Raw genomic sequence first — 14,761 nt, 5'->3', positions numbered from 1 at the left:
TCAGAGGTACCCACACTTCTTTCTTCCTTTTTTTTTTTTTTTTTATCCTTTTGCTTTTTCAAGATGGGGTTTCTATCTCTGGCTATCCTGGAATCCTGGAATTCTTTGTAGATCAGGCTGGCCTCAACCCAAGTTCCATCTGCCTCTGCATCCTGAGTTCCGGGATTGAAGGTGTATATCACCACACCCCACCTTACTTCATTTTTCTTAAAGATTATTTTATGTGTATGAGTGGTTTGTCTGGATGTATGTGTATGTACCACATGTGTCCTGGGTGCCCACATAAGTCAGAGCAAGGGTTGATACCCTGGAACTGGAGTTACGGGTGGTTGTGAGCCAGTATTTGAGCATTATGTCCAGCCCTTGTATTTCAATTTTTATTTACAGTTGACATCATTCTCTTAGAACTTGAATTAGTCTATAGTGGAGCTATTGAGACAAAGAAAAAGTAGTTTGTATGATTATGAAATTTTCTAAAAAATTAATATGATTTGAAAGTAGTAGATATTAACAGTTTGTTGTTTTTAAAATGACTCATTTTTATGTGCACTGCATATATGTCTATGTAAGGGTGTCAGTCAGATTTTGGAGTTACAGACAGTTGTTAGCTGTCATGTGGTTATTGGAAATCAAACCCAGGACCTTTGGAAGAGTGTTAGTGCTCTTAGCCACTGGGTCGTTTCTTTTCCCCAGTATGCTGAATTTTAATGTTTAATTTTCTCATGTTAGGTATCTTCAGGAAGTAGGATACACAGATACAATATTAGATGTACGATCTCAACGGGTAAGGTCATTACTTGGACTGTCTAATTCAGAACCAAACGGATCCGTAGAAGCAAAGAATTTAGAACAGATCCTGAATGGAGGTGAATCTCCTAAACAAAAAGGACAAGAAATCAAAAGGTATGATTTATATTTGTAGGTTAACATTGTTTAACTTACAAACATCAAAGGCAGTTGTGTGGCAGAGACTTTTCATTGTGAATCTCATTTTTAGCAAGATTTTTCTACAGTTGCTCTTAATGTTAGTCATTAAAATGACTGTCTGAAGGCACCTTTTTTATATACAGGAGCTCAAATTAATTTCAGTAAAGATTGTTGCTATTATCTATTACATGAGTTGTTTTGAAGTATTTTAATAGGTTAAAGGTGCTTTTTTTTCTACATAAGAAATCTATAAAATGGGTTGGTGTCTCTTGGGTCCTGGAACCCTGACTAGGGGTGGTGAGGGGAGAAAGAATTTATTGATATTGGACATATACACACAGAAATGCTAGGGTGATTGCCTGGGCTCTGGAGAAGTACAGCACCCAGGAGGTTTAGTGTGTTTATTATATATAACTGAACAAGGAATCAGGTTGTATGGTATGCAGCCAAATCAGGAGGTACATTTAGCTCATCTTGGTAGTATGAGCTGCAGGGGAGCAGTTTTCACGCCATAAGTATCTGGGGTAGGAAGTAGAAAGCTACAGTGTACATTTCTACACACACTGTCAACATTCACCATTCAATCAGGAAGACTTTGCCATCCCTCTGAGCCTCATCCTGGAAACGGTTTGCCACTCCATGGGGCAATTACTCATGTCTTTATTATTCTCTAGTAGCTCTGGCTGGCTTATAACTTAGAGTTTCCTGCCTCTGCCATCCAAGTACTGGAATCAAAGGCGTACACCACCACACTAAGCCTGGCCAGCTCTTGTCAACAATACAAATCCACTCAGGGCTTCCTCAGCTCCCCACAGCTTGGTGTATCTTAAGGAATATATGTTTCACAATTTTAAATATGAATAGCTTTAATATATTTAGTTTTTGTGTGCCATTGTTTAGTCTTCAGAAAGTTAGGCTAAAGTATAAGGCATTATAAAAAAAATTGCTAAATTGCTTATTCTGGTAATTTTGAGAAATAATAACATTTGGTTGTCTAAACTTTTTAAAGACTAAAGTCTTAATTTTAATTATGTTTGTGTGTGATAGGAGATATATACAGGTGGGTATGTACAGAGACCCAAAAGAAGGTATTATATCTCTAAGAGCTAGAGTCTCAGACTGCTGTGAGCCGTTCTTTGTGGATGTTGGGACCCAAACTCAAGTCTCCTGAAAGATCTTACTTGTACTTTTACCTATGAGCCACTTCCAGTCCCCACATTTTATTTTCTTGTAGCATTTATCCAAGATGTTTTAGACAGAATGATTTGAATGAACTCATTAAATACTGAACAATGCTTATTTTGGTTGTAGAGCACAAATGATATTATTAGGTTGTCTTGAACCAGGAGTGGTAGCCTAAGCCTGCAGGTCCGAGGATCAGGAATTCAGTTATTTTCAGCTACATAGTGAGTTGAGACTAATGTGAACTTTGTAAGATCCTGTCTCATAGCAACAAAAAATTAGGTTGTGTTTGGATTGCAACAGTTACCATCAAGTAGTCTTAAACTAGGAATTAGAAGGGTCAGGATGTGGCTCAGCCATTGAACACTTGTCATGTATGACATCCTGGATTCAACTCAGGAGAAGTATTAAAATAGGATGCAGGAAGAAATACTAGAGTTGATCATTGAAATAGTTGGAATCATCTTTTTTTCTATAGGCCGTCTGGTGATGTTCTTGAGACATTCAATTTCTTAGAAAATGCTGATGACAGCGATGAGGAAGAAAATGACATGATTGAGGGCATCCCTGAAGGAAAAGACAAACTTCGGATCAATAAGCACAAAGTAGGAGATTTACATTATTATCTATATTCAATAATTTGGACAGTAATTTTTTTAGGTGTCCCTTGAAAGGTTTATATTGCTAGCTACCACTGAGTTATGTACAGATGTAGGAATTAAGTTTTCATGTATTAGTCATGGCTGGAAAAATGTCTATTAAAGTATTTGTCTAGTGGTTTGAAATCCTACCAGTTTAGGGTCTACACTGAAGTTTATCTTATAGTATCACATGGAAGATAAATGAACAGGAACTGCAGTACTGCAGTGTAGATACTCCCAACTTGGGTGAGGGTGATATATGTATTGTAAGGATGTCCAACATTCTGATTATTTGGTATGGATTAATAAAAATTTACTTTCGCTAATACAGTAAGAAACAGACTTAATGTATTTTAGTGGTGAGTGGGAAGTTAAATCTACAGGTCCAAAAACAGAGCATGCCTCTATTTTAAGCATCAAAGTGTGTGTGTGTGTGTGTGTGTGTGTGTGTGTGTGTGTGTGTGTGTTTAAAAAAAAGTGAGGCCTGAGGTTGTACATTAAAGTATTTGAGTAGTTATGCACAAATTACAAAGTTTAACCTCAGTACCACATAAAATAGATGTGGTGGTGCAACACTTGAGAGAGAGGTGAGGGCCCAGGGATAGAGACAGCCAAAAAAAAAAAGAGTAAAAAAACAAAAAAGTAGTAAATGAATTGTGGCACTTTGAGATTTTGCAGTAATGATAGAGGAAAAAAAAAAAATTAAGTATTTTTCAAAAGCTTTCAACCTTTCTCCAGCTTTTCATAAGTGTGACATATTATTTTATTGGATGCATAGAGGTTTTACTTTTTAAACTTACAGTGTGTTATAAAGTGCATATTTGCCACAGCGCAAGGAAGTCCGGACAATTTTGTGGAGGCAATGTTCTCCTTCCAGCTTTATGTGCTTATGAGGATAAAACTCAGGTCATTGGGCAGGCGTTTATCCTGTGAGACATCTCACAAACCTGAGATTCTGTTTGTTCTGGGACGTAGGTTGCTTTTATTATCTGTTGCACAACCAGTGTAAGTTTATTGGTTGTTATGCTATGATGCCATGAATGATAGAGCTAGTAACAGTTCTTAGTGTGTTCAGCCATTAGATAACTAACTTACCAGGATGCGGGTAAGTTCTTTATGAGATGATTCTTTAGCAGGGATCATCTGTGAACCTTCTATAATTAAGAAAACACTTAAGGAGTAAACTAGTTTTTATGGCACCCCTTTGCTTGGGTCACATCTCACAAGTGCTCTTCACAACAATGGTGAACTGTTTATCTAGGGCATAGTTTAAAACTTGTGAATTGTGTGGAAAAGTACAATTGTGGATCTGCATAATTTCATAGTAGATCTATAAATACTGTTGTGAAATATTAAAGGTCCTCTTTGAAATGTAGAACTAAAAGTACAATTATTGGCTTATTTTCTCTTTACAGATAGGTAATGAAGGTTTAGCTGCTGACTTAACTGATGATCCTGATACCGAGGAAGCACTGAAAGAATTTGACTTTTTAGTGACTGCAGAAGATGGTGAAGGAGCTGGCGAAGCACGGAGTTCAGGGGATGGTACAGAATGGGGTAAGGGGGCAAGAAAAGCTGGGGTGGGAGGAATTGTAGCCCTCCCAGATGATTTGTTAGTAAACATTGTGTGTGGGGTCTGTGTGTCTGAGTGTATGGTAGCAGGTAAACTGAGAGCAAGCAGAAGTGTTTTTGGTAATTTGAAGTATTGGTCCTAGTTTATTACATTTCCTGACAGGGGTTTTCAGTTACAACTTTTGACTTCAGAAGTTGATCTTGACTTGAAGGGTTTTGTTGATTTACAAATTTATTTTTCCTCTCTAAAAGATCTTTCTTTTCTTTCTTTCTTTCTTTTTTTTTTTTTTTTAACAAATCATTTAATTTTGGGTGGTAAAGGCTTTATGAGAACTTAGCTCCTCCTATGCCCATATGGTGTTATCTGTCTTAGTGCTAGGTAGCAATAAATTATTAATTTTGACTTACAGTACTAATAATGAGCAAGATTTAGTGAGTGTATTACACTTATTGCATATAATATCCTGTGTACAAATATGAGGGCCTAAACTTTGAAAGTGAAACATAAAGCTAATAGTAGGCAATGTATAATCAAAGAAAAGTTCTACCAGCAGTTAAAAACCCCTATTCATATACATGTAAAATATATTTTAAGAATAGTTTAAAATGTGTTTTCTTAATGTTCACTTAATCATTGTTTAATGTTATCTGATAAGAGGTAGAACTCAAAGTGTGTTTATAGACCTTCTTAACATATCTAAAAAGATTTATCCCTAGTTATTTTTAATTACTCTGGAAATAGAAAAACATACTTGGACTGGGCAGTGGTGGCTCATATCTTTAATCCCAGCACCTGAAGTCAGAGCCAGGCAGTTGCTGAGTTCAAGGCCAACCTGGGAGTTTCAGGGATAGCCAGGGCTACACAGAGAAAACCTGTTTCAACAAACCAAAGAAAAAGAAAAACACATGATTTTTTGGGGAGATGGCTCAGTGGTTAAGAACACTTAACTTTCTGGTTCTTCGCACTTATATTGGTGATAGTGACCTATAACTCACATCTTCAGGGAAGTTCTCATTTATAGCTTAAAGTATTAATTTTAGATTTATTTCAAAGTGTAAATAGAAGTGGGGGGGTTGTTAATTGAAAACATAAATTCCACAGTTACTTACTGCCTGGACTGTACATACTTGTATTTTCTTGAAATGGCTATAGTTTAGGAGATTACTTGTTTGTAGGAGAACAGTAAAAGAAAAGACATTTAAGTTTATGTGTAGCCTATTAAATCTTGGACTGTATTTTTCTTATAACTTTAAAAGTACTGGTTATTTTTTTGAAAATTTTAATGATATAAAAATAGATATTATATACATATTTTATAGTATAAATGTATTTTAGGGACTAAAATAAATATCAGATATAAAATTAGAAGTCATCTACAATATTATACAGACAGACAATCATGGTTAACATATGTACTTATACATATAATCTACTTAAGGGCTTGTTAAGGATCTATTTAGCTAAATCTTGACACAACCATTTCTGTTTTCTTTATCTAAAGTTACTAGAATTTTAACTTTTAGTCTAAATAACAAACATTTCAGAAATTTAATTTGTGTGAAATGGGATTATTTAATAATGCAAATTATTTTAGTCCTTTGTTCAGAGACTTCTGGCTGTAGAGGACTTGATCTATGAGTGACAACTCATATCACTACTTGATCTTTATTTTCTTTTTAAATGGAAATTTACCAAGAAAGCCTCTTAGTATCAATGGAGTCTGAAATTCTGAGCATGTTAAATTCTTGGTGATCCAAGAAGTTTCTGCATAAAAGCAAAAAGGTTCTATGCAGTGTTTCTAAAATTCATTATTTAACAGCTGTCGTCATGTTCATTTTCTTCTGAAACTAAGCATACATGTAAAAAACACTGCTTTTATTTTTAATTCATTTACTCAAGTTTTAATAGTTTTTAAATGGGAAGTTTTTAGATTTAAAGAGTCTTAAATGTACTCCAGAATATTATTGTATGAAACCACGATTTTAAAAAGAAGCAAAAGTCTTGTTCAAACACTGTTATTTAATTAGGTAATATAATTTTATGTCCTTCACATAAGTACTAGTTGGTATGTCATTTGCCATATTCTTATGGAGATAGTTGGAATTTTAAGAATGTTAACTTATTTCTTCAACTCTTTGAAACTATGATCTTTGGACTTATTAGTATCACAATATATAATTAATTTCTAAATACTGGTATTTACAGACAAGGGTTAAAGAGTTATTTTCACAAAGTGAAACTAGTTAAAAATTTATGCCGTTGTTAATAGATTTGTATAATTACCATATGGAATTTTATGGTTTTGTGGTTTCACATTGTTTGGAATCAACTTTCTGTGCATGTTTGTGTTTTCTTTTAGGAAAAAAAAAAGTTCCCATAATTGATTCAACTTCATTTCTTGGTATTCCCCCCCCCCCCGATTTTTTAAAACAGGATTAATATGTAGAAGATTATCCTGCCTCTTCCCTTTTGCTCTTACCTATTTCTTATAAGCAATATTAAATCATCTGTTACTTACCAGGCAAGTTCCAGATGTTTTTGTGCACATATGCATCCACCAACCTGTTCTTTGCACCACCTTAGTTTATTTTTGCTTTCTAGATTTAAGATTATCTTGCAAGTAATCTTGTTTCTTTGTTTTTCTTTGCTTTTCCACTCCACTCTTTGCTACTGTACTTCCACAGCTTCATTCTTGCTACACAGGACTTTTAGAAAATTGGTCATTATAATTAGTTTTTTCCCTTGTAAGGTTTTGTGCCACTTAAGTCTTAAGGTTTTTTCTTTCTCTTCTTTTTTTAATTGGTAGTTGTAAAACATTCTTCTTTTAAGATGTATTAAGTTGTCCTAAAGTAAGTAATTGACAAGAGGAATCATTAGTTTCATTAAGTTGACTATATGAGCTGGTCTTGAGGTGCAGGCCCATAACCACAGCAAGTCTGAGACAGAAGGATCAAGGATCCAGGTTAGCTGGGGCTATGTTCTAAGACCCTCTCCTCACAAGAGAGATAATTTCAAATGACTCAGGTCACATTATTCAGTAAATGGACAGGATTCCTGATACAGCATAGTTTTCAGGAAACATTGTGACTATAATAATTAGTTTTCACTTAAATATTAATACTGTGCTACTTTTACAGATTTAATAATTCATGAAAATACTAATCTTGGTAAGTTAGTTTCAAGTACCAGAATTTAGCAAATTAATATCTTTTCACATACCAAGTACTTACAATAGAGCAAAGGCATAACAATTATAGAAAAGAATCGAGGTACAGGAACTCTTTGAATTTCTTCTCTCTGCTGTTCACACATGAGACCTTGTATGCTTGCTTTAGAGATCAGTCTAGAGGGGTGGGAAGGCCTTTCCATGATTGAATGAGGCCTTGGGAGCTTTTCAGACTTAGAAAAACAGTAGTGCTTAGTTATGAAATTTAAAACTAAAATCTTCTTATTTAGTGTAACTTATTTAAAAACTAAATGGGTATAATTTTTTTTTTAATTAAGAGGGCTCTAAAAGTCTGTAACTATTAAATTCAATAATAATAAAGTTGCCTTAAAACCAAATGAATGAAAACTCTCAAATAGTGAAGTAATTCTAAGAAAATTATTTTTATACTATCTTTTTTAAAGACATTTCTAGTTTACTATGAGTAGATTTTTCCCCCAGACATAAGTATTTACTTCACATTGCTGAAATATAAAGCAATGTGTGTTTTATTTTCTTTGTGCTTGTCATTGTTTTACCCTGAAATAAAATCAGCTCAAATAAGACTTCAGTGGAATTTGAATTTTCTTATTTATTTTTATTCTATTATTTTGCTAATCTTTAGTTGTAGTCCAGTGGAAAAAGGTAATGAAATCTTGAAACGTTGGGGGTGGGGTGGAGACAGAGGTGGTGGTCTTTGAATGCTTTGTGTGAATTACTTGAGACATTGTATTTGGGAACTATATGTATAACATTGGACTAGAATGCCTTTCTATCATAGTACAGTTATCCTGTGCATGCAGAACTAGTGTGACAGGGATGCATGACTAATTTAATCAGTGAAATGGCACTGACATTTATAGCTTGCACTCTGTTATGAATTCGCATGCAGTTCATTTGTTTGCTTATATGATGCTGGCTGAATACTTTTTATTAACATTTTTATAAAGATGCAGTGATCTGTTTTTAATAGTAGATTTCTAATGTTAGTTCAATGATGAAAGAATATTCCTCTAATTTGTGATACATGAAATGAAGTATTGCTTACCTGTGGATAACATTAAATTCTTAGGAACTTAAGGACATTGAATTGAATTGAGTTGTGAGTTACAAACTGAGACTGCACCTTTAAAGTATTTTGAGTATTACAATATCTTTATTATGATGATATAAAGCTTTAACAGTTTACTGCCAACAGCTTGCATTGCCAACTGCTGATATTTTTTCTTTTAATAATATGCTGCATGTAGATAAAGATGACCTCTCCCCAACTGCTGAGGTTTGGGATGTAGACCAGGTACTAATAAGTAAACTGAAGGAACAGTACAAGAAGGAACGAAAGGGGAAGAAAGGGGTGAAGAGTAAGTGCAGATTATAACTATTACTTCTGTATGCTGATTGAGAAAAAGGCTTTTTGATGGAATTTTATTTGTTGTGTCATAAAGGGAGCAACTAACTTTGAACTTTGTCTGCTGTGTCACTGAAATTTATCATTGGCCGAGTAGAAAATTACTTCAAATATATAAGATAAAGGTAAAAAGAGTTTCAAAAATTTAACAGAGTTTTCAAATTAAAAGGAATATTGACTTTTGAATTCAGAATAATCAAAATTAGCTATTTTTCACACACAAATACTTAAAGGTATTCCTAACCCATAACCTGCATTTATTTGTTTGGGAATCCTTAAGCACAGTGGTAGGAAAACCCTTCCCAATTTTTGCTTTTTGGTCATAATCCAATGACAAATAGTGACCACAAAATTTTTTTTCTGTATGGTATTTTCTTGACTATACTACTTGGCAAAGTCCATTGGTGCAAAAAGTGGTGATAATAAAGATTATTTAGTTCACAATTGGCTGTCTTTGGGTACCTGCATGTGTGTTTCTCACTATAAAAGTTAAGTACAACTGTAGAACCTCCCAGAGAAGTAATTATTTTGTGAGTCACACTTTAGAGTACTCAGGGAGAATCCTCATACCTGTGATATGAAAAGGAGAGACTAGATAGAAATTCTCATTTTGAAATTTCTTTTTGTAAGTATATCAGGAGGACTTACTTCACATAAAAAATATTAAGTCTTGCCAGGCATAGTGATACATACTTTTAATCCCAGCACTCACCAGGCAAAGTAGAGGCAGGCAGATCTCTGTGAATTCAAGGGTAGCCTGATGTACCTGGGGAGTTCTAGGCCAGCCAAGGTTGCATAGTGAGAACCTGTCTCAAAAAAATCAAAACTAACAAGAGTAAAGTAACAAGAGTGTAAGGGCAAAAAATAGTGTATAACAAACACCGAGACATAGAGGCATTCTTCCTGTTCCTTTTTCTGGTGACATACACACACTAGCTTACAGAATGGCAGGTATATCAGAAATTGTTTTTTCTTTGTTAATGGAGTTTTGGAGTGATTTGATTTATTGTGGAGTTAACTGTAGCTTTGAGAATTCCACCTATTAGCGCTCCTCCCCCTCCCCCCTTTTCCTCACTTCCCTTCTCTTCAAAGCTTTATGCCTGCTAGGCAAGTGCTTTACCACTAAATCCACACCTGACAATTTTCTTCTATAAGTTTGTGCTGGTTTGTGTTACTGCATGCGATAAACTGTTGTTAAGAAGTTTTAAACTGTATTATGAACTACTTATCTTTAAAATCATTAAGTGGGGCTCTATTCAATTTTAACATTAATTGTACATTTCAAGTATGAAGGTATTATTGCCCTTCAGTTTACTTGCCCTTAAAAATCCCAACACTTGAGAGACAGAGGCAGCTGTCTACAGAGAGCTAGTTCCAGTACAGCCAGAGCTACCCTGTCTCAAAAACAACAATAAATAAAGTAGCTTTTTTCTTTTTTGTAGTTTTTAATGAAAAATGCATGCAATGTATTATAATCATACTTTTCCTCTCTCCAGTGCCTTCCAGATCTTCCACATCTCACTCAACTCCATGCTCTTTTTTTTTTTAAAGCAAACAAAAACAAGAAACACATACAAAAACACAAAAATGGAAACCAAAGTATACAAGCAAAGGATTAATATACAAAAAATGTTCAAAGCTTAATGAGACTAAAAGTTTATGAAAATACCTGAAACAGCTTATTTTAAAATAATTTAAGGTTATTTTACATATGCCATGTACTGACCAAATCTACTAAAAGTTTTAATGCTGCTTCTAATGTAATATAGAAGTATCCCTTTTAGTTTTTCTTTTTTATACACTACTTTTCTTCTTTTTTTAAAAACTGGTGCTATTTTCTAACCGTCCTTCCTCCCAGGTAAGAGTCTTACTGGCTGTCTCAAAACTCACTATGTAGACAAGGCTGGCCTCAAATTCACAGAGATCTTCTTGCCTCTACGTGTGTGTGTGTGTGTGTGTGTGTGTGTGTGTGTGTGTGTGTGTGTGTGTGTGTATGTATGTATGTATGTATGTATGTATGTATGTATGTACGTACGTACGTACGTGCTTGTAATCCTAACATTTAAAAGCCCGAGACAGGAGCCTTTTAAGTTCAAGTCCTGTCTTGGGTATAGACTAGCCTAGTTAGCTATGTAGTTAGACTTTGTTCTTTTGTTTGTTTTTTTTAAAGTTTATGAATATAAAAACAAAGTGAAATTTAACTACTACTGCTTGTCAGAAATTAACTGCATTTAATTTTGCATGTAACAATATTTCCCTAAAACCTTGAGATAACTTTATGTATGAGCCTTTTGTATTTTCCAACAAGAATATCTGTTATGTGTTTCAATTTATAGTTTTTTTTTTTTTGTTATTTGCTGTTAGTTAGACATTATATACATTTACACATAAAGTTTGCATTTTTCAAAGGTATTTTCACTTAGGCTTAAATTAAGTATGAGGGTTAAGAGAAAAAGAGGTGCCCAGGAGTAAAGGATATACCGAAGAACAGGATATAGGCTTCCCTTAATTGAGTTGTTTCGTTTTGAGGCGGGACCCCAGTCCAGCTCACGTTGCCATTGAACTCTATTCCTTCTGCCTCTGTTCTTCAGTCTAGTGTTAAGATGATAGATATGTACCTCTACACCCATCCAACATGAAACCTCCATGGGAAGTGAACTTAGGTTTTTGACCATGCTGAGCATTGAACCTTAGGTGTAAACATGCAAATGTTCTACTGCTGAGCTATTTCCTTAGCCCCTAAAGTTTCTTAGTTTCTAAAATCTAAAATTTTTGGTTCTTGAATAATGTTTCATTTTGTGCATTTGGCCTGGTCTTTATTAATCAAACTTTATTAATCAAATAAAGTTGTTTCTGATTTTTAAATACATGGGTAAATATCAGCTTTTAAGGTTATCTGTGTAGGAGGAAACTGGAATTAGGTTTCCAACAGAGGGTATCTTAGGAAATGATTATTTCTTACATTTTTTTTTCGTGGAATTCTTTATAAATTAAAAACCAAATTCATAGTTCACTGTGAAAATATTAACTGTGAACCTTTCATGTAAATGAAATTTAAGGAAAAATGGTAGTGTTCTAGCTAGAGGATATTTCTAGACCCCCAGTAGCTACCCAATACTTGAGAGCACCAAATTTGCATTTTATAGGTATATTTTAAATATATATACACATAGTAGACACTTGCTGGCCAGCTTTCCATCATGATGATTAAAATACACAGAATACACAGGAAAGAACCAGGGATGATTGTGTACACCTGAGAGTGGAGGAAGAAAAATAACTTTTAAAAATGTTAATTTCAGCCTGACAGTGATGGTTCATGCCTTTAATCCCAAAGCTTGAAGAAACAGATACGGGTGACTCTCTTAAGTTTTAGAAACTCGCTATGTAGACCAGGCTTGCCTCAAACTCACAAAAAATTACCTGCCTCTGCTTCTGGAGTGCTGTGATTAAAGGTGTGTGCCACCACTGCCCAGCAGTTTGTACTTTTAAAGGAGACCTGAGATAGTTGTGGTGATTAATGCCTATAATTTCGGCACTTGTCAGGTAGAGGCAGGATGATCAGAAATACAAAACTTGCCTGGGCTACTTAAGCTGGAGAGATGGCTCAGAGGTTAAGAGCATTGACTGTTCTTTCAGAGGTCCTGAGTTCAATTCCCAACAACCACACGGTAGCTCACAACCATCTATAATCAGATCTGGTTCCCTCTTCTGGCCTGCAGGGGATACATGCAGGCAGAATGCTGTATGCATAATAAATAAATCTTAAAAATAAAACAAAAAGACAAAGTTGTTGGAAAATGCCTTAAAATTGTTAATTAGTATTTTAAAATATATATGTATATATAAAGCAACAATTGGCAGGTTTTTATCTCAGATTAGTTCCCCCTTTCCCACAACCCTGTATCCTTTCTTTTCATCTTCTCCATTGTCTAGCTAGCTTTGGCTCCTGTCAATCTACATGGAAGGTCACAGTTTTAAATGGACCAATTACTCCTTTGCACCCGCTTACATCCTCCCATCTTTTCTTACTGTAGTCCTTTTGTCTCATGTCGAAAAGGTCCTCTCAGTGCACTTTTAAAGCCATAGTTTCATTTTGCAGTTTTGGTTATTTTTCTTTGATATTGTAGCCTCATATTTATTTAAAACAACTGTGATACATTGTGAGAAACTCCATTTTTGTTGTTGTTTTTGCTTTGTTTTTGATTAAAGGTAGGTAGCCTGCAAGGACTCATTTCCTGACTGTTCCCCTATTGGATTATGAAGTTGAGCCCCACCAATGGCATGAGACAGTAACCACCTACGTCAGTTTAGGTTCTTGGCACACTTCTTATACCCTAAATCAAATTTTCTCTTGCTGGGATACTTGTGCTTTTTTGTGTTTGTCTCTTGTGTGACTCAACACTGAGGTTATTTATAACCATGTGAGAAAGGTTTATTTTAATTATAATGATAGTCAGAAAATAAAACTGTTTACCTCCTAACCATTAGTTTTACTAGAGAAAGTATTGATTAGGAAAGGACACATTTGAGAAAGTGTAAATGTTAAATTTAGACTTGGAAGAAGTGTGTGAAGGAAGATAAAGTTTATATGTTGTGTGTGAATGGATGTAACTAACACTAGTCAGTCTTTCAATAACATTTTCTATCATGCTACAGTCTATTTAGACAAACATACATTTATGTAAAATCTGGAAGTTACAGTTAAGAGGTAGGTGGGTTGTATTTTATAATTAGCACTAGTGTTTCACTTAAAAGTTAGAAATGATCCCCCTCCACTCCCCTCTTTTGAAACAAACGTTTCTATAGCCCAGGCTGGCCTTGAATTCTGTTTTCTTATTTCCATCTCCAGATTACTGTGCTTACAAATAAAAGCCACCACACACAGGAAAATATTTTTCTTTTAAATTCCAGCAATAATTAAGAACTGAGGGGGTGTGTGTGTGTGTGTGTGTGTGTGTGTGTGTGTGTGTGTGTGTGTGTGTGTGTGTTCGTGTGTGTTTGCTCACTGTGTAAACTGATCTGGAATCAAATTCCGAATCCTTTTGTCTCAGCCTCTCCGAATTACAGGTGTGTGTCTTGAACCTGACTCAGCTGATGTCTATGAGAAATTTGTGAGCCTTTACTGCTTTGAATTAATATTAGGCATAATGTCTCATACTACTACTACTCCAGTTTTGTCATCATTAGTAATCATTTAAGATTGTAAAATTATTTAGAATCACTGCTAGGTTTAGGGTGAATATGAAGATGCATTAAACTTGCACTTAAAGAGGTGGACATAGAGTCAGTGGCCGAGTCTTGGCCCAGCACATGCAAACCCTTAGATTCAGTCCCTAATACCTAAATAAATAGACTGATTAATTTGAATTTGAAAGATGCTCTGCTTTGCTAAGCACAGACAATTATCTCGGGTTGTGAAATCTGCTTCCATCTTTTGACAGTTTTTGAAAAACTAGTATTAGAGCAGAGAAGTTTCATCTTCTCCTAAACTTGGCACTGTGCTACTCAAAGACTAATGTTTAGCTGTAAGTATGTAAAAAAAAAATATTAATTATGTAATTTGGGGTCCTAAATTTAAGCAATGACTTTAGTATTTATCTTGCGCCCTTCTGTATCTCCAAGTCTGCTTTTTTAGGAATTTTGTTTTACACATTTTCTAAAGAATAAAGCTTTAAAATTTTTTGTTTGTTATTATCATAACAAAATTATAATATATATTAATAAAACCAAATTTTAAGGCACATAGACACATAATAAGATAGGGGGAAAATCAATAAAATATTTTCAGAGGTAATAGATTTAGTCAGATAAACAGAATTTGA

General features: G+C 34.5%; 1 protein-coding gene across 4 annotated transcripts in view; it reads left to right on the top strand.

Moving 5' to 3' along the window:
* Positions 1-14,761, top strand: part of Strn3 (striatin 3) — a 91,173-nt gene that overhangs the window by 48,321 nt on the left and 28,091 nt on the right. For 2 of the 4 annotated variants that reach the window (XM_051195808.1, XM_051195810.1), the window contains exons 5-8: positions 730-903; positions 2,588-2,714; positions 4,166-4,307; positions 8,779-8,889. In XM_051195808.1, the coding sequence (XP_051051765.1) occupies positions 730-903; positions 2,588-2,714; positions 4,166-4,307; positions 8,779-8,889 (554 nt within the window). The remainder of the gene's footprint in view (positions 1-729; positions 904-2,587; positions 2,715-4,165; positions 4,308-8,778; positions 8,890-14,761) is intronic. The other 2 variants (XM_051195809.1, XM_051195811.1) reach the window with 1 other exon arrangement.

The sequence above is a fragment of the Phodopus roborovskii genome, unplaced genomic scaffold (assembly GCF_943737965.1).
Source record: "Phodopus roborovskii unplaced genomic scaffold, PHOROB, whole genome shotgun sequence".
NCBI lineage: Eukaryota > Metazoa > Chordata > Mammalia > Rodentia > Cricetidae > Phodopus > Phodopus roborovskii.
Note: the sequence above shows the minus strand (reverse complement) of the source record. Positions and strands in the feature narration are given on the sequence as shown.